Raw genomic sequence first — 19,777 nt, 5'->3', positions numbered from 1 at the left:
GTGGCAGATGCTCCGAACCAGAGGGAGAAGTCCCTTTGTGGGGACGAGGAGGAAGAAGGGAACACACTGGCTGACTTTTAGAATAGCAGGCCAGGTTATGCCCACCAGTGCTTGATGCAAATGAAAGGCAGGCTTAAGAGGAATTCCTCCTAGCTCTTGAATGTACTCCAGAGAAGCTGAGGCCAAAGACTAACTTGAGCAAACAAGAGCTCAGAGCGGGCTCAGCTGATCTACGCTGATGAGCCTGTGAGTCTCTGTGCACAGTGAGTTTCTCTTTGGTGGATGCTGCTGTCCTGACAGCATTTCTCTCCTATCTGCATAAGGCAGCACATACCTGGGCGGGCAGGGCTCTGTGTTACAGGCCTGACTCATCGCTGGGGGGCGGTGAACCATGTCGCACAGGCTGTCATTGACGATCTGCTGCGTCTGGATATGTAAGCACACGGCAATGGCTTCTTGATGGCCTGGAAGGTGGGAAGAAAAGGAACCCACATACAGAATAAGTCACTAGGCAAAGATGAAAACAGGCTCTCGGGACTTGACATCCCTAGCACATTGCCCTTTGGATGGCGTCAGGAACCAGTGATGAGAAAGCCCCAAGACTCCAGCCCTTAACACGCCTTCACCCACCTCTAGAGTCAGTCCGTCTAGTCTCTCACCTCCTCACCTGGAGACATTTGGGAGCAGCCGACACTCAGAAGCGACTGCTTCCAAAGAATCCAAAACTAGGTGAACCCCTCAGTCGAGGCGCAGCTTTCCACCACGTACAACATTTTCCTGAGGGAGAACTTTACATATTCTGCCCAATAATATAATTTTTTCCTAGATCACACACTGATGAATCCAGTTGTGCTTTGAATTGTGCGATAGGAAAGCAACTATTGGTGCTTTTATGTACAGAAATGCCTCCCATTGCTCAAGGGTTTGATGTGCATTTGTCTAAGTCTACAGGAATTCACAAGGCCAAATAAATGGCATTCAGGTCTTCATTTTACTTATGTAACAATAAGAAATTTGAAACTTAGAGAGAATTAAGACTGAAATGGTGGTAAGTTAAAAACTGCAGATTTGGGCTGGGGAGATGGTTCAGCTGCTAATGTGCTTGCTGCCCAAGGGCGAGGAGCAGAGTTCAGGTCCCCAGGGGATGTGGCCATTCATCTGGATCCCAGCCTCGGAAGGCAGAGAGCTGGGATTCCCCACAGCAGGCTGTCTGTGGAATCCAAATTCATATTTGTGAGCTCTGGGTTTGATTGAGAGACTCTGTTTTAGTGAACAAGGCGGATGACTGATCAAAGATGATTCCTGACAACACTTAGGGCCCCTATATGGACATGCACATGTGTGTGTCCAGATATGTGCAAACATACATATAAACATGCACCACAGAGAGAGAGAGAGAGAGAGAGAGAGAGAGAGAGAGAGAGAGAGAGAGAGAGAGAGGAGGAGGAGAATTGAAAGATAAAAATAGAGAAATAAGTGGGAAAAAACCCTGGAAGAGTAAATTCCCTGCCTCTGGATTCAGGGATCTGTGTCTTGAACTCTGGGGGTTCCAGAGTGTGACATGGCTTTCATGTGCAGTGATAGCCCCTCGTGTAAACGTGAACGGTCACAGGCATGCACTCCCTTGGAGACAGACAGACAAATCTATGTACTCCTAAAGTCAACACTCTCAATCAGTACCCTTCGTCTGCTGAGACAAAAGTGAGAAATTATCGGAAACTTGGAATCGGGTGAAACAGAGCTCAAACTTTTGAAGAAAAATATCTGATATTTGAAATACGCAAATGCACTCACTTTCTTGCCGGATGCACATTCCGCTACGTTACAAGTCTGTGGCCCATTCTCCGAATGCCATGTTCCAATTCAACCATTTCACGGCATTTTGCAGAGGGCAGTTTAGGCCAACAGACTCTAAGATGGCTATTTTCCTTGTTCAGCTCTCTCTGGTAAATGCCTCCCTCTGTCTGCATATGTGTGGTTCTGCTCACCGTGACAGTGGACTAACAGCAAGCATTTTCTTGGAGTGTTTCAAACAAGCTCTGATTACCCCAGAAGACAAGAAGACATGGCTACAGCCTAGTAACTCTGACTGTTATTGCACAATATCAAATCCCTTAGTAGCCTCACAGGAGAATGGATGCTCATTTCCTAATAGATTTTATTTGTTTATTTATCTAAGAAAACTGCAATCATATTTCAAATACATTTCAATTTGTAACAAATTCTTTAGAGAATATATTCAGAATGTTTTGGAAGATTTTATGGAAACAGGCTGGGAGAAGGTCTTAGAAAACCACTTGAAACCATCTGGATAGAATTTATAACACCAAGGACATACTTTTTGTCAACAGAAAAAAAGTTAAAATTCTACTAAATAATTTGGAATATTCATTGATGTAGAATATATTTCCCAAAGGTGACTGAAAATATTTCTTAAACCACATTTTGATCCAACAGCGTGATGTTAACACTTCTTACTTCTGGAGTAGATTTGATCAAACAGTTATCTTTAAAACAGAAAAAGGTAAGTTTAAAATTAATCAAAATAAGTTCATCTTATTCCTAACAAAATTCAGGTCACTAAATTTACATGCTTAGAACATGTTAATGAATGTGTTCAGTGAAGTTTATAAAAAATTCCTTTTGTTGCATGAGACTATATCCCTCATGCTTGATTTCTGCAGTGTTTTGATGAAAGTGTCATTTCTTATTTATACACACATACATACACACACACACACACGGCCATATGCAAAGGACAAGGAAACATTCAAAGAAATATGTTATTGGGTAAATTTGTGCAAACATAAAGCGTCCTTGCACAAGGAAGACAAAAGTGACATCTGAACATAGATTCATATTATGGGATCTTTATCACGTATGTGATGGCACATGTATGCACATGTGTATAAAAATACACACTTCAAAGTCTTCATCAAGAAATAGGGGATGGCGAATGTGAAAACAAAGATTCTAATAGTAGAATCAGAGTCAATTAAAAAAATACAGCCGGGAATGGTGGCACATTCATTTAGTCCCAGCGCTTGAAGGCAGAAGCAGGCAGATCTTTGTACGAGTTTGAGGCCCGCCTGGTCTACACTGTGAGTTCCAACACAGTCAGGGCTACATAATAACACTCTATATCAAACTAACTAACTAACTAACTAAAAGAACAAATACATTTCTTTTTGTTGGTTTTGATCAGTTTGAGTTAGGTTATTGACAAGTTCATACCACACCCTCACATATTAGGGGTGTGTGCACGTGTGATGTGCCTGTGAGCTGTGTGTATGATGTATTGCATTTGTGATGCATGTGTATATGCTATGTGTATGACATTTGTGTGTGATGTTGTGTGCATGTGCACTAGGGATCATACTGAAAGGATTTGCTAGTATTATTAAGTGCAGATACTACAGCCCTTCAGGTAATAAGAAGAGAGGAAATAGAGTATGCTAAGGCCCCAGAGGAGTCCAGAGAACAGTGCCACGCTTTAGCAAATGTGCACATGGCTCAGTGTCCCACACAGGTGGCTCCTTCTCAGGACCTGTGACGATATCGCTGGCAAAGATTAAAGGTGGTTGAAGGCTGTTTGGCCTCATGATAGACATCATAAACATCTCTGGAGCCTGACAGGAAGTGACCGGTTATATCGAGAGTAGCTGGAAAAAACTACAGCTCGCGGCCTGTCAAGATTTGAAGGGTTTTGGAGAGAGCCAAACAGTGCTGCTAATGTACCATGTCAGGAACACATCCCCCTAGGGAGCATAAAATGAGTCCAGAGTGAGCCGGTTCAACTTTTACTGTCTCTCACTGCTTGAAGGCCTCCTCAAAAGAAAGAGCCACTTTCTATATGCCAAGAGCATGCCAGTGTTAAGGTTTCCAATGTGTAAAAAGAGGCATCCGAGGTCCCGAAGTTAAGTTTGGGCAAACCCACGGCATGAGCCCATGTGTTCTAGAGATAAGAGACATGGCTTGTGTTTCGGTTCCAAGTGAACTAGAAAGGCTAAAGTCCTTGTGAAGCGGAACAGACTTCTAGGAAGGAGGGAGCCCCAAGTGAGAGAGGGAAAGAAACAGAGGCAGCCAGGGCTCTTGTATGGCCCAGGCTGGCCTCAAATTCATTAGCAGAAGATAGTCTCGGAAATCCTGATCTCCTTGCCTCTCTACTTCCCAAGTGCTGAGTCGACAGGCATGCCCCTCCACACTTGACTCGGCTACGGGATCTTTCTCTAAATTCCACAAGGACAGCTCCATACACAAAACTAACTGTAGCTTTTCAGTCGCCTGGAGTAAGCACAATGCCACTCTAGCTGGGCTCAGTGCCAAGGTGGCAACGTTACAGAGCAGAGACTGGAATAGACAGGGAAGAGACAGATGGCCAAGGACACTGGAGAGCAAGGATTGAGAATTCATCTCAAGGGTGAGGAGTTGAGTCACAAGGGTTGGCCTTGAGTTCTGTCTCCTAGGGCCTTCCAAGCCACCCACTCAAGGAAGAGCAAAGTGCACTCGTGAGCCAACAGCTCAGAGGTAGCTGTTTCTTTGCTTTCTGACCTTCTTTGAGGTCAGAAGGTACTCAGGGAGCGAGCCCACTGTGTGGCAACTATCTGGCTGGACAGTTAAGTCAAGAGTTACTGGACAGGGTGTCAGGGGCCCTGGATCACCTGGGAAACTAGGGCACGTTCTTGTTAGGAAAATTTAAAGTTTTATATGTTTTCTTTTAAATCAAGTGTGTGTGTATGTGCGCGCGCGCGTGTGCATGTGCGTGTGTGTGTGCACATGTATGCACACACAGGCAAACATGACTATGAAGGTGAAGGCTAGATATCAATCGTGGGTGTTGTTCCCTATGAGCCATCCACCTTGTTTCTACAACATGGCATCTCACTGTCCCCAGGCTCGCTGATTGGACTAGATTAGTCGCCACTGAGTCCCTGGAACCCATTTATCTTCCCCACCTACGCCACCACGCCTGGCTTTTTACAGGAGTCCTGGGGATCGAACTCAGCTGTGGTGGTCTGAAGGGAAATGGCCCCCAAAGCGAGCAGCACTATTAGGAGATGTGGCTTTGTTGGAGTGTGTGTGGCCTTTCTTGAGGGATTGTGTCGCTGTGGGGTGGGCTTTGAAGTCTCATGTATGCTCAAGTCACCCCACTGTCTTAGTTCACTCCCTGTGGCCCGTAAGATGTAGATTCTCAGCTCCTTCTCCAGCACCATGTCTGCCTGCATGCTGCCATGCCCCACCATGATGGTAATGGACAGAACCTCTAAACTGCAAGCGGGCCAATATGTGTTGCTATGGCCGTGTTCTCTCTTCACAGCAATAGAAACCCTGAGCCATCGGGTCTTTGTGTTTGTGTGGTTGGTTCTTTACTAAGCCATGCTCCTAGCGCCTTGCTGGTTATTTTCATTCTTCTACTTCAAGGGGAAAGTTAGAAAGACACCTGCTCCTTGCTAATCTGTTCCTTAAAAATATCCTTAATGCTTAAAATAATCCCAAGGTTTACTTCACCCTCTAAGGAGAATCTGGCTACATTTACTGTTATCTGCTATGCCTAGCCTGGCCCTGCACGATGCCTAGCCTGGCCCCGTATGATGCCCAGACTAGCTTTTGCATGTCAGTTTTCCACACACAACCATGCGTCCACCATGGGGGCGAACATGCTTTGTCTGGCTCCTGACCCAGCAGCAGGCATGAACAGAAACATTTTCTCAGGGTGCATCTTACTGAGCTTTGCATCAACTATAAGCAATCCCAGGCTGCCTAGTTCTTCGACACTGATTTCTACGTAAGAGTGCTTCAATATATCCATTCTGTGTTTTTCTCACTTATTCCGTATTAACCAGTGAACCTCTTCCCCTCTTGGTGAAGCAGATTCTTGGGCCAAAGGTACTGTTTTAGTTACTATAACTCTCAAATATTAAAAAAAAAAGGAAAAAGCATAGCTTTGCTATTTGAATGAATTCATCCCTTTCAGACTTTTGCTAATTTACATATCTAGTTTATGTGACCCAGTCATATCCTTCACAATAGACTGGGTTTTCTATCCCTTAGGAAAAGGTGTGAATACCTCCCAAGCATGTCGCAGTGCAGGGCGTAAAGCCAGCGTACTCCCAGTCATAGGTCATCTCACTGTCCTTTTCCTGGAGGGGGCCACCCAGCTCTCGCGATACAGGACTCTGGTCACAGGCTTCAAGGAGGCAGCGTCGCTCGGTGGGTGGCTTGGGGCCTTCACATTCCTCCTCCGGGAGCTCGGTCTCCGTCTCTGTGAATGTGAGGAGCACCCGACACCTCACCTCACGCACCTGAATGCCCGGCCCACATGTGGTGCTGCAGGCCGACCAGGGTTCTGGGATGAACCTGAAAAACACCGGAAGGCAGGAGAGAAGTCACACGAGGGCCACACGAGGAATGCTATGGTTCTGACGACTGTCAGTTCTGTAGTTCAAGTGTTTTGAAATCTTACAACCAACAGAATTCTTCATCAAAGGCACACTACTTTTGCACACAAAAATCAAAGTTCTTTGCTAGGACCAGCATGAAGCATTACAATATTTCTTGTTTTTTTTTTTCTTCAAGACAGGGCATCTTTGTAGCTTTGGGGCCTGTCCTGGAACTTGCTCTTGTAGACCAGGCTGACCTCAAACTCACAGAGATCTGCCTGCCCCTGCCTCCCGAGTGCTGGGATTAAAGGCGTGCGCCACCACCGCCCGGCGCATTACAATATTTCTTAAGATGCAATAAATAAGTCATCATTTGGAGAAAATGACATATTTTTATTCAAAGATATCCAATCTTTAGTCACACAGTCATTGGTGAGTTTCCCTTTTGTACAAGGGGGAATAGTGTTGAACCGTCTCCAGACTTGAGAACTCAGCTGCAGGGTGAGGCAGAGACAGAGAGGATAAAGCTGGGATTTCTTTTCATGTTTAACAAATACCTGGGCCTTCAAACGTTGAATGGAGGGGCAGTGCAAGAACTGGCCTTGGGCTGAAACATTTATCCTTTACCCTGAGTGACTGCCCGCGAAGTCATACGGGTTGTCAGACTGGGCCTCTCAAATCAGATCCAGCTTAGAGCTGTTCTTGTAACCGCCCATCAGCTACAAGAGACTTTTACAGTTTGATGCTGTTGGTGATGAAAGAGGATAATATTTGGGGAACACATGAAAACTAAATAGAATCCACATTTTCGTCTCTATAATGAAAACCGTACACGGGACACAGCCACACTCACTTGTCCCCCTTCCGTGTATGGCTGTTCTCCTGCTACTGGGCAGAACTGAGTGTTCACAGCAGATCATTTATTCTTTGTGAGCTAAAATATTTCCTCTCTGGCCCTCTTCAGAAAAGGTTTCTATCCCTTGTACACATTCATTAAAAAAATAGGTTCAGTAGGGATGTGTATATGTAAGATACTCTGAAGCAATATTTTGTATCACAGGATATTAATAAAATGATAGAAGGGTGGGGGGATGGCTTAGTGGGTAAAAGTGCTTGCCATCTGAGCCTTACAACCCGAGTTGGATGCCCAGAACCCCTGGACAAAGCTGGCCGTGGGAGTGGGCTCTCCTAGCCCTCTTAGGGCTAAGTGAAGAAAACAGAATGATCCAGAAGCCCACTCACCTGGAGTATGAGGCATGGTGGCAGGGACAGGCAAACTGACCCGGAGTATGAGGCATGGTGGCAGGGACAGGCCCGCTGACCTGGAGTATGAGGCATGGGGGCAGGGACAGGCCCGCTGACCTGGAGTATGAGGCATGGGGGCAGGGACAGGCCAGCTGACCTGGAGTATGAGGCATGGGGGCAGGGACAGGCCAGCTGACCTGGAGTATGAGGCATGGTGGCAGGGACAGGCCCGCTGACCTGGAGTATGAGGCATGGGGGCAGGGACAGGCCCGCTGACCTGGAGTATGAGGCATGGTGGCAGGGACAGGCCAGCTGACCTGGAGTATGAGGCATGGTGGCAGGGACAGGCCCGCTGACCTGGAGTATGAGGCATGATGGCAGGGACAGGCCCGCTGACCTGGAGGATGTAGTATGAAGGCAGAGACTCTGCCTCAAACAAAGTAGAAGGTGCCTCCTTCACGACTCCTAAAAGTTATCCTCTGAGCTTCACACATGATCTGTGACATACATGCCTGTCCCTGTCACAGGCACGCACGGACACACACACAGGCGCACATGCACGCACCCACATACACACATGCACGCAAGTAAGTTAATAAAAAAAACTAAAAGAAAATAAAGTGATAGGCGGAAAAATTCAGTGAGAGATTAAGCTTGGGAAACTCTGGATTGAGTAACACCAGTTAACGGGCTCCTTTACTCCAGCACCTCCCCCATGACTATGATACTCGAGTTCACACTACACTAAGTGAGATGAACAAATGTGCATCATGGCATAAGCAGAACCCAGGCTCCAGTGTGTCCGCGTCCATCCGCTAGACAGCGCGAGGAGCAGTTCCCAATGTGGATGTCCCAAACTTACTAAGCCTCTGAACGGAGTACTTCCGAAAGCTTCCCAAATCCTGTAAGGACTACTAAGACACTTGAGCGACTCTGCCGCAGGAGCCCACAGCCAAGCTGGGGTGCAGCTTACTCTGTCCTCAGTCTGGTAACACCCAAGCTTCCGTCTATCTTGAAGTCTCCTCTCCACACTCTCCAACTCCGCTCCAAACTAACTGGTCCTGAAACTATGTTCTTCTGCGAATAAAGAAACTTGGCCTCACTTGAGGAGCCGTCAATGAAGAGAATTGCTGCCCCTGCCTCCAACCCTGCTGCTGCAGACAGTAGCATCTCTCAAAGCTCAAAGCTGATAGAAAAAAAAATGGAACTGAAAAGTTAAAATTGGGAATTGGAGAGATGATTAAACAGCTCAAAGCACTTGCTGCTCTATAAAAATAAATTTATATTTATTTTTATTTCATGGGTATGGTGTTTTGCCTGCATGTGTATCTGTGTATTGCATGTGTGCAGTGTCTACAGAGGCCAGAAGAGGGTCTAGGATGCCCTGGATACTGGAGTTACGGACAGCTGTGAGCTGGCCTGTAGGTGCTGGAATCAAACCTGGCTCATTTAGAAGAGAAGCCAGTGGTCTTATCTGCTGAGCCATCTCTCTAGCCCCCCATTTTATCTATTTCCTCTCTAGCTCTTGTAGAGGATCCAAGCTCAGTTCCCAGTGCCCACATGGTGGCTCACAACATCTGTAAGTCCAGTTCCAGGGAGTAAGACACCATCTTCTGGCTTCCCGATACCTTTGGGACATCAGAATCTCAAGTCACTAAATCATCCTTCCCAGGACACCATCCCTGATGCCTAACAATTTCTAATGTCATTTTAAGACATTGTAGTGGATTGAACGTAACCGGCCCCCATAAACTCATGGGAGGGTCACTATTAGGAAGTGTGGCTTTGTTGGAGTACATATGGCCTTGTTGGAACAAGCGTGTCACTGGGAGGGTTGGTTTTGAGGTCTCATGCATGCCCAAGCCATGCTCAGGGCTTCGGGCCATTTCCTGTTGCCTTCTTATCAAGACGCAGCCAGCACCATATCTGTCTACATGCCGCCATGTCCCCGCCATGGTGATGACGATGTACTGAACCTCTGAAACTGTAAGCCACCCCAATTAAATGTTTTCCTTCATAAGTGTTTCCGTGACCATGGTGCCTCTTCACGGCAATAGAAACCCCAACTAAGACAAACACCGAGGCTCCACAATCCACTGTCATCTTAGAATCCCACAGTGTAACTTAGGAAGGAAGAAACCTGAATTCCTGTCAGCTGACCGAAAACTAAAGCCCCTTCTGTAGGACGGGCTGAACCTCTCTACCCAAAATGCTTGGCACCAAAAGCTTCCTCAGATTCTGCCTACTTTTTAAGTTTCAGAATATCTACATACACATTATCAAATATCCCGAGGACAGGCTCATGTTTGAACACCAAATCCACTGGTTTGCTAGATATCTTAGGCATAAAACCTGAAGGTAACGTGTGGTTCTAAGTGTGCGTGAATTCTGGCTGCAGCCCATTGTAGGTCATTGAGTACCATGTGTGGTTATACGTCCTCAGAGTTATATTATTTTGTAATCTGTGCATACAGACTAAAGTTACCCCGCTCCTATGACAGCCCATCAAATCTCTCTCTGTCAGTCACTGACTAGCTCTAAACCAGGCCAGTACTTATTCTTTCAACACCTTGGCGCACACGGCCCCCAAATGCAGACACTCCTAACACCCCATATTAAATGACTGTCATCCCCACAAGCACATTCAGAACAGGATCTCCCCTTAAAGAAGCGCTGTGTGCTAGTGGGGGCTAGGAAAGCAGATTCCTGAAACGCAGCCCGACTCGGTTTGAGTAAATACAATTTTCACTCACAGCAAAGCCAAAATAGCAGTGAAGACCGCATGCAAATGTCTCTGTCTGTCCGAGTTCGTTTTCATATATGAAAAAAATGGGAGCTGGGGTCACAAACCCACGGAAACGCTGGGAATCCCAGAGATACACAGAGGCTCCAGGGAGGAATTTAAACATGTCGACAAACAATAAAGCAAAACTATTGACTGAGAACACATCCCACAGCAGACACCAGGAAGGTCAGAATGACAGTTCCCTTGGCTTCCACTTTATAAGCTCTAATTTATTTTTTTTTATTTTCCTAATTAAAACAAAAGTCTTTTGAACACCCACTCTCTATGTAAATTCAGAGCTCGGCCTTGGTAAACCGCAGTGGTGGGAGTATTTATCTTTTTCCGGCTGGCTTGGCAGGCTTTCCTCGAGGGAAGCGAAATACAGCTGGGATCATCCTCTCGTTTACTGTCAACAAGTGAGCATCCCAGACCGCAAAAGACAGTTGCCATACAAGGGGGAACTGGAAGCTGAACTATGTTGCGGTTGTGTTTAGAAATGAAGGCAATGAGTAGAATCAGGAGTGGCGGGAAACTAAAACCTTCACACCAGCTGGCCAAGGGCAGGCCAGCAAATGCCAGGCAATGAGAAAATACAAGGGGCACTTCATAGAGACCTCAGAGCGGGAGAAGGCAGGGGCGGGGTAGAGGCCAGGCAACAGGTGCAGGCGGCTCAGGGCTTCAGAAGGTGTGGAGAGCATAAAGGTCCCTTCAGGAGCAAAGAGCACATCCGCTTTGCTTTGTGGTGGAGGGAAGGGGAACCCCTATCTAAGTAAGGTACCGGTGGCAGAAATGCAGGCTTGAAACAAACATGGGAGGAACCCGGTATAGCTATAGTGTATATAGTGTATTATTGCTGTCTACTAATTCGTTAAAATGAACAGCATTTTCTGAACTTCAAAGGGACCTGAAGGACTACCTGTCCCGTTAGCTTCAAAATTTGTATTCACAGCCAACCCTTTCTTTCTATTGCTGCGAGAACACCGGGACCAAATGCAACTTGGGGAGGAAAAGGGTTAAATTTTCACGTTCCCATCACAGTCTGTCATTGAGGGACAAAGCAGGGACCCAAGTAGGGAAGGAACCCAGAGGCAGAAACTGAATCACAGACCACGAAGGAATGCTGCCTACTGGCTTACTTCTTACGGCTTGCCCAGTTTGCATTTTTATACAAACCAGGACCACCCTGAAGGGTTAGCACTGCCTCTGGCAGGCTGCGCCCTTCCACATCGATTATTAATCAAGACAATGCCACACAAGCTTGCTTACACACCAATCTGATGGGGGCATGTTCTCAATTGATGACTCTAACTTGCGTCCAGTTGACAAAAACCTAAGCAGCCTCGGAGAAGCCCGGAGTATTCGTTAAACATGCAAGTGATGCCAAGTAGGGCAGCACTTAGAAATCAGAGGGTCACGAGTTCAAGGCCCGCAAACGCAACAAGCGACTCCTGACTGAATTCATAGACAAAAGGTAGAACAGTAATGAGAAAAGTCTGGGGCTGGGAAGGTAACAGGGACTGTTCCACAGACACAGAGTTTAAGCTGAGAATGACGAGGACACACTGGACAGGTCACACAGCAGTGCGAGTGTTCTCAGTGATGCTGAACTGTACGCTTTCAAGTGGTCAAAGTGCCAAGCCTTGTGTTTGAATGAAAAAACATAGAAAGAGGGAAATGCGTTACTGTCACAAAAGGGGGAGAATGATGGTGCCCCACTTCCAATACGCCTGACCCAGAGTTATTACATCTTTTGCTTGTTTGTTTGTTTGTAAAAATGTCTCCCACTGTAGCTTAGATTAGCCTCGGAACTCACTATGTAGCCCAGGCTGGCCTCAAACTCATGGCAATCCTCCTGCTGTGATCCTTCCCGAGTGCTACGATTATAGATGGGAGTCACCAGGACCCACTTCATTGCACCTTAAAACACAGCCTAAATGAGCGTGATGGAAGTGGTGTCGGGACTGCATTTTAAAGCTCCTTTCCCTTTTAGAGAGAGACGCACCGAACCATGCCAGTGCTCTGATACGATGCATTGTGTTTGGTCAGTGGAGGCTGCGGATGCACAGTGTGGCCCTGAGGGGCTCACTGTGGATGCATGGGGGTTCTTCGCTCCCTGTGCTGCCCTTCTGAGTAGGTTTGAAATTCTCTATCATTAAAGCTCATTCAAAAAAGAAGATTCACATGGAGTGTAGGTGGGACGGCAAGGGAAAGCTGAGGAAGGGGTGGGGGGCAGTGTCAGCCTGTTGTACGAAGGTCAGTGTGGCCGAGGATCCCATGCAAGCATTCTGATGTCTTTGATGCTGCACCCTTGGGGCCACTCACCTGCAGCATCCTCAGTTCCGCCTGTGGTGGGAGTCAGGCCCGCCCGCCCGTGGGGAAGCAGCGGGTCAAGCCTGAGCTGAGGCAAGTCAGGGCCCTCGGCCTGCATCACCCAAGAGAGCTAAAGCATCCACACCCCTCTGGGGCTCCCTGCTGGGCACAGTGACAAACAGGAGTGGCCTGTTCAGACAAGAGGAGGAGGTTGGTAAGGGACCTGGAAACCACGGCCTGGGAAGAGTGCTGAGACGCTAAGAATCATGGGCTTAGAAAAGACAAGTTCTTAGGCCCTGTGACAGGTTTCTCTCAAGTTAGGAAAGCACATACACACATCTGTTTCAGAAAATAGGCGTTAGAAGGAACTGTACTTTGGATCAAGAGAAAACTATCTCTCCAAGTGTGGGAGTTGCAGATGGAGCTAGAAGCGATTTGAGCTACAATAAAGAACTTGTGTTGTTCAACTACAGTGAGCTGTGCCTCAGCGTAGTGACCTCCACCCATGGCTGAAGGCGTTGAATGGTTATAAGAAGAGTCCCAGAGCGCTGTGGACTGGGAAATGAGCTACGTTACCATGAGCATTGGAGCTGAGAGCCACCATTAGGAACTACGGGCCTTGCGCAAGGCCGTGTCTCTCTACTCGGTTCTCTGTATTTGTAAAAGAAGCAGGTTGGAGTTGACATCTCAGGGAAAGGAGCCAGATGGCTGTTGAGATCCTCTTTCCTGTCCCATCTGTGAATCGCTCTCTTTGCAGCTAGCTTGTCAGCACTCCAGACTCAACTGCCCACTGTGGGATCAGCTGTCCTGTCCAATTACTCCAGTCTATCACGGGTGCTGCTGTTCTGATGGGCTCCTCGGCCTAGCCAGCTCAGGCTCTCTGCTTCCTTCCTCTCTCTGGATCTCTCTCTCTCTCTCCCCCTCAAGAATGCTGCTTTGATTTGCTCTTGATTCTACAAGTCCGTTGACACCATTATAAGCTGGCCTCATCCCATGCCATGTAGACAGTAGCTGCTAATTTCTGACTTCAAATGGGCCCTGGAGAGTCAGGCCCAACCTGTTCCCTTTATACAAAGAATGAGCCACCAACTCTGAACAATGAAGCCACAGGGTCCATAGGGGTGGTTCGTAGGTCTAGTCCACACTGTACCACACTCTCCGTCTCTCTGGGTCCTAGCAGCCCTAGGACTTCTTCTCGGGCCACCCTGGTGTATTTCAGCATCATGAGTTTTACAGAGATTGGCCATGACTTAGGCTCAGGACGCTGGGTTTATTTGTACAGTACTATGATGGTCTTCAGTTAAACCACATGTGCACATCCAAGAACTATCCCCACTCATCCCTGAGAGAGCGCAAGGGTCTGCTTTGAGTTAAAGAGCACAAACTTTTCCGTGCTTCTCACACACACTGCCAAGGCAAGACTGCTGAATTGGGAAATAAGGAGACTCCCTTAGCCAGCCCGGGCTCTCTGGAGTCCGTAAATCCAGGTCATTTGGATACTAAATGTATCGTTGAACTCCAATGAGTACAAAAATGACATATATCATGCAAACTGGCTGTGCCCCGATTGTGTCCATAAAAGGCCCCGGACTCACTTGGGTTCCTCTGTGGCTATTCTGGTCTCTTCCAACTCTTGTGCTTGTTTCAGCCAAGGTAATTTAGCTTCCACTGGGCTTTTTTCTGACAAAAAAAAAAAAGAAAGTAAACAATTAATTGAATTGTTAGCGATAAGTAAGAACTTTGATACACACCTGTTATTGGCTGGAGAGTTCGTTGGGATTATACTTTTCAAATGCAGAGTACATTTGCTTCTGGAATGAATAAAATTCCTGCTTTTTTTTAAATCAACACATTACAAGATTTAGCCAAAGTGATCCCTGTTATATAGTTGAATATGGGTGAACATCCAAAAGTTAAACATACAAATGCCTTATATAACTCAACACCCCTATTGCTCATATTGAAGCTCGTATTCCAACAATAGCAGAGTCTTCCTTTGCCACAAATCCTTCTTGTCTCTCGAATTGATGAATTAATGGAGAAAAGCAAGTATCTAGAGGCCAATGAAGTGGAAAGATGAGAGCCTGTGGGTGGCTTTACTCAAATCCCATTGTTACCATGGGAAATGAAAAACATCTACGTGGGCATGGAAGGGACAATTGCTATGCCCTTCTGTCCTTTGAGGCTTCCATGACGGGGAGAGAACTAATCCAGTTGCGAAGGGAAGACTTTGGAGATGCTTCAGGGAGATTAAAGACACTGAGAACATGTCTACGGAAGCCCTGTTGGTGAGAGCGGCAATAAGCAAAGGCTTTGAGATGGAAACCTATAGTGACTGTATGCTTGCTTGGCAACTACTGATTTTTCTATAGGATGGGCTTAGTCAGATACATGTACACTGATGAACTGTGGGGCTGTTTGCATAAAGAAGGAACCAAGGAAGAATTTTACCATTCTGTCTGAAGTACTAAGGAAAAGTCTTTACACAGAGGTGAGAGTAATCTTTTTCCATTTCCTTTTTATCAGATCTATCTATCTATCTATCTATCTATCTATCATCTATCTACCTACCTATATCTATCATCTATCAATCTATCCATCTACCTTTCTTTCTTTCTATCCATCTATTATCTATTTACACGTGCGCGCGCGCGTGTGTGTGTGTGTGTGTGTTTGCACATGTTAGCACTCATGCAGAGGTCAGAGAGAACCCATCTGCTTCTAGAACCACAAGGGTTCCAGGGATCAAAGCAGGTTGTTGCGGTTGGCCAGTACCTTTACCTTCTGAGCCAGCTCTCTGGCTATCTTTTTCTGTGTCAAGAAGATCTCTGTCATAAGGATAGGCACAGAGAAATAATCGTGGGGTAAGGAACAAATATCTGTGAGGTAATCAAAACTTGCTAGTCCTAAATTTCTGCATATCCACAGGGACCAATTGTGGCACACACAGAGTCACAGCTAAGTCTTCCCTCATCCCATGCACTGAGACCATGCTAACGCCATCATGCCTCCGTCAAGGGGTACTGCCTTAGAGAGACACCCACACCATTCGAGAGCAAAGAAGGAGGCCAAGAGCTGTTCTGGGCGTGAGAACAGCAGACTCCTTCTTCCTTTCCCTCCGTTATTGATCCTCCATCCCCTTTTCACCCTCCTCTCCTTTTCCTTCTCCTCCTCGTCTTTCTTTCTCTTGATGGTGGGAACTACATGAGGAAATATTTTATGTCCACCGTGAGATGTGAGCCTGAACCTAGACAGATGAGGACCACCCTTGTGTGAATGATGATCCACAGCCACCCAGTTTCCCCGACAGATTACAAATCACGTTTGTCGACCTTCCTTAGCCAGATCTCTTGCAAACTGTCAGCAAAACCATCCGAAGAAAATAAATGGGGATGGAAGCCGCCTGGTACTGAACGAGAGCTGGAAGACCCGACCGGATTTCAACTGCAGACCCCCTCAGGCTTACCTTTAGGCTTGTAGCACGGGATGGGGATGACGCACTCCTCCTTGATGTGCAGCTTCATCTGTGGGTTGCAGCCCCCGACATGCTGCCCACGATGGTTGATACACAGAACCACTCGGTAGCGCAAGCCTCGGCCGCAAGTCACTGTGCACTTTGGGGAAAAGTGGGAGAGCCCATGAGTGGGAGGGCTTTACCTGAACCAGGTGTACGAAGTCATCATTTTTAAAGAGCTGGGGGGAACTATGGCTCTGTGTGACCGTTAAGTACAAAGACCTCCACAGAAGGAGATGGAGGTTGATTTTCTGGGATACTTGTGTTTCAGGTACCTCTCTTACATAGTCCCCTTCTAATTTTCTTTGTTCTAATTTAATTTTAATTTTATTTCATGGGTATGGCTACTTTTCTGCCTTCACCTGGTGCCCGTGGAGGCCAGATGAGGGGGGTGAGATCCCCTGGAAGGTTCTAAGCCGTTTTGTGAGTGCTGAGAATTGAACCCTGGTCCCCTGGAAGAAGGGCAGGTGCTCTTAGCCACTGAACCATCTCTCCAGTCCCAGATAATTATCAGTTCAAAGGTATTTAAGATGAGTTTACCACACAAGAAGAGCAAATGTGCAGAATTTCCTGTGCTCCAAATCAAATACGAAAGAAACTTGATGCTGGCTTTCTAAAGCTTAAGCGTTTTCAGAAGATATTACCCAAAGCGATTTGTGAAATTGAGAGAAATTCTTCTAAACAACGACTGCAAGAAGCTTTACTGCAGAGGATTAAGTTATCCATTCCATCTGCAGTGATCTTGTAGCGCTGCCCTAGAAAGAGTCCATCAGGGATTACTTAGCCACACAGTCTGAGGATGGGGAGCCAGCTCAGTCAGTAACGTCCTTGGGCAAGCATGAGGACCAGAGTCTGAGTTCCCAGCCCTCATGTAAGAAGCTGGGTATACCAGGATGTACCCTGTAACCCCTGGCAAACACAGGAAGACCCTTGAGGTTTGCTGGCCACCCTTGCTGAGTAAGTGAGCTCCAGATTCAGTGAGAGAAGCTGTGTCACAAAGGAAGATGGAAAGTGACCGAGGATGACATCCAACATTGATCCGTTGCCTCCGTACAAACACACACACCTACAAGCTGCCATAGATGTATCCGTAGATGGAACTAGCTATTGTAGACCAGGCTGGCCTTGAACTAATGGAGGTCTGTCTGCTTCTGCCTCTCAAGTGCTGGAATTAAAGGTGTGTCCACTACTGCCTGGCTAAAAGTTAAACACAGTAAGAGATTAACAATACTGTGAAGCCACAGAACACTGTGCTTTGCTTCCCCGACTTTTCCTGCACTTTGCCTTGTCAGCATCTAACGCTGCATTCTTAATATCTATTTATGATACAAATGGCGCCCAACGTGGGGCTCGAACCCACGACCCTGGGATTAAGAGTCCCATGCTCTACCGACTGAGCTAGCCGGGCGGCCAGGGTGCTGGAGATGCAGCCCCACCGCTCATATTACTACACCCTTCTCTTTCTCCTTTCTTCCCTCCCTCCTTCTCTCCCTCCACCCTCTTTCTTCCTCCCTACTTCCCTCCTTTATTCCCTCCTTCCCTCAATAAAATCTAATACTTCACTTAAATCTAATTAATACTCTGGGCTATGTGAGGCTCACAGAAAATTTGAGGTTTCACAGAGAACTACCACACACCCCTTGGCCACCTTGCAAACATATGGTCTGGCTGTTGCTATGACCTGTCTGTACCTAAGGGACCCCTGAGTGACCCTTTACCTGTGGCTTCATTGTCTATGCTCCCAGTTACTTGCAGTCTACCATAGCTCAAAAATATTAAAAGGAATCTTCCAGAAACAAACAATTCACATATTTTAAATAACTTTTATTAAAGTATATTATTAAAATTGTTGTTTTATTATTGATAGTGTTGTTAGTCTCTCACTGTGTTTAACTTTTAGCCAGGTGGTGGTGGTGCATGTCTTTAATCCCAGCACTTGGGAGGCAGAGGCAGGCAGACCTCCATGAGTTCAAGGCTAGCCTGATCTACAATAGCTAGTTCCAGGACAGCTAGGGCTATTATACAGAGAAACCCTGTCCGGAGGCAGGGTGAAAGCTCCCATTTCTTTTTTTTTTAATTTAAATTTTTTATTCATTTTACATACCAGCCACAGTTCTCCTTCCCTCTCCTCCTTCCACTCCCAGCACCACCTCTCTCTATCCCCAACCACTTCTCAGACAGGGTAAGGTCTCCCATAGGGAGTCAACTAAGCTTGGCATTTCCAGTAGAGACAGGACCTCTCCCCCACCCCCGACTCTTGCATTAAGGCTGAGCAAGATATCCTACCATAGAAAACAGGCTCCAAAAAGCCAGTTCATGCACCAGGGATAATCCTGGAAAGTTCCTGAACACCTGCTGAGAGATGGACACTATCTTAAATTCCACATTACAAACCTTCCTGACTCCTTGCAGAAGAGGGGGTTCCTCCCCCACTCAACAGATGGGCTTCTCAGAGGCCACTGCCTAAGACCCTGGTCAAGTTCCCACAGCTCCTGAGAGACCCTGAATTCCCTCCCAGCACTCCCTGCGGCCAACCCCCAGCCTCTGCTCCTGAGCACAGACTTTCTCTCTGGCCATTCTCAGTGTTTTTCCTACCCAGCCATGGTGAATTCTGGGTAGCTCTCTGAAGGACTTCCTCAGAGTGCACACCACCACAAAGGCTGGATATTAGTGACATCTCTTACCACAGTATGTCTCTCTCTTTTTTTTTCCTGTAATAAGGATCAAACACAGGACCCTATGCATGCTAGGCAAGTGCTCTACCCCTGAGCTACATCCCTAGCCCATCATGCCATTCTTGAAAGCTCCAAACAAATTCTATCGTGAAGTGTGTGACTGTACCCAGACCCTGGTTCTGGAAAATTGACTCACTCACTCTTGAGCTTATCAGTTTGAACTATGTAAATATGTGAATGATATTGAAAAGCCTCTATATCATATACTATAAAACCAATAACAAATGGTTGCTGAATCCACATCTCATCCCACCAGTGAATACACGCACAGCTTCTTGAGCCCCACTTTGCTTACCAGAAAGGTTGATTTCAAGTGAAAACTTACTTTTTATGTATGATATTTTTATCATAATTTAAAATAGATTTATGTTGTTTTGATTGGATGTTAGAATGGAATTTAATAACAACCGAATTCAAGAGAACATTGACATTTAGAAACCTCTGGCCAAAGGAAACAGAAATGATTTTATGTGCATTTCCTTGGAGAATGGTGACCAGGGTGATCCATGAAAGGCTTGAAAACATACAAATACATTATTTTAGGGTAGAGCTTTGTGGGAGAGAAGCCTAGAAAGCGAATTCAAGAGGAGAATTACATAAATCAAATAGTCAAGGAGATCATTCCTGCTGTTTGTAGACGATAGAAGAGGGACAGAAACGACCATGACATTTAGAGTCCACATAGGACATAGATATTAAAGCACCATAACAGTTTTATTTTAAAATGTCAGCATTCACCACACATTGGAAATGATATTCTTTGCTATTAAGCTTACCATAAAAATGTATATGTCAACCTAAATACAAT

At 46.3% G+C, this 19,777-nt stretch overlaps 1 protein-coding gene and 1 non-coding gene across 4 annotated transcripts in view; both read right to left on the bottom strand.

Annotated features, from left to right (window-relative positions):
• Positions 1–19,777, bottom strand: part of Adamtsl3 (ADAMTS like 3) — a 226,320-nt gene that overhangs the window by 54,068 nt on the left and 152,475 nt on the right. For all 3 annotated transcript variants that reach the window (XM_075952699.1, XM_075952698.1, XM_075952700.1), the window contains exons 14-17: positions 16,187–16,334; positions 14,316–14,400; positions 6,068–6,357; positions 335–464 (exon numbers count right to left, since the gene is read on the bottom strand). In XM_075952699.1, coding sequence (XP_075808814.1) covers positions 335–464; positions 6,068–6,357; positions 14,316–14,400; positions 16,187–16,334 — 653 coding nt within the window. The remainder of the gene's footprint in view (positions 1–334; positions 465–6,067; positions 6,358–14,315; positions 14,401–16,186; positions 16,335–19,777) is intronic.
• Positions 17,570–17,642, bottom strand: Trnak-cuu (transfer RNA lysine (anticodon CUU)). The gene has a single exon. It is a non-coding gene; the product is annotated as a tRNA-Lys (tRNA).

This window comes from Microtus pennsylvanicus, chromosome 18 (assembly GCF_037038515.1).
Source record: "Microtus pennsylvanicus isolate mMicPen1 chromosome 18, mMicPen1.hap1, whole genome shotgun sequence".
In the NCBI taxonomy this organism is placed as follows: domain Eukaryota; kingdom Metazoa; phylum Chordata; class Mammalia; order Rodentia; family Cricetidae; genus Microtus; species Microtus pennsylvanicus.
The sequence above is the reverse complement of the archived record's forward strand: the minus strand, read 5'-3'. Positions and strand labels throughout refer to the sequence as shown.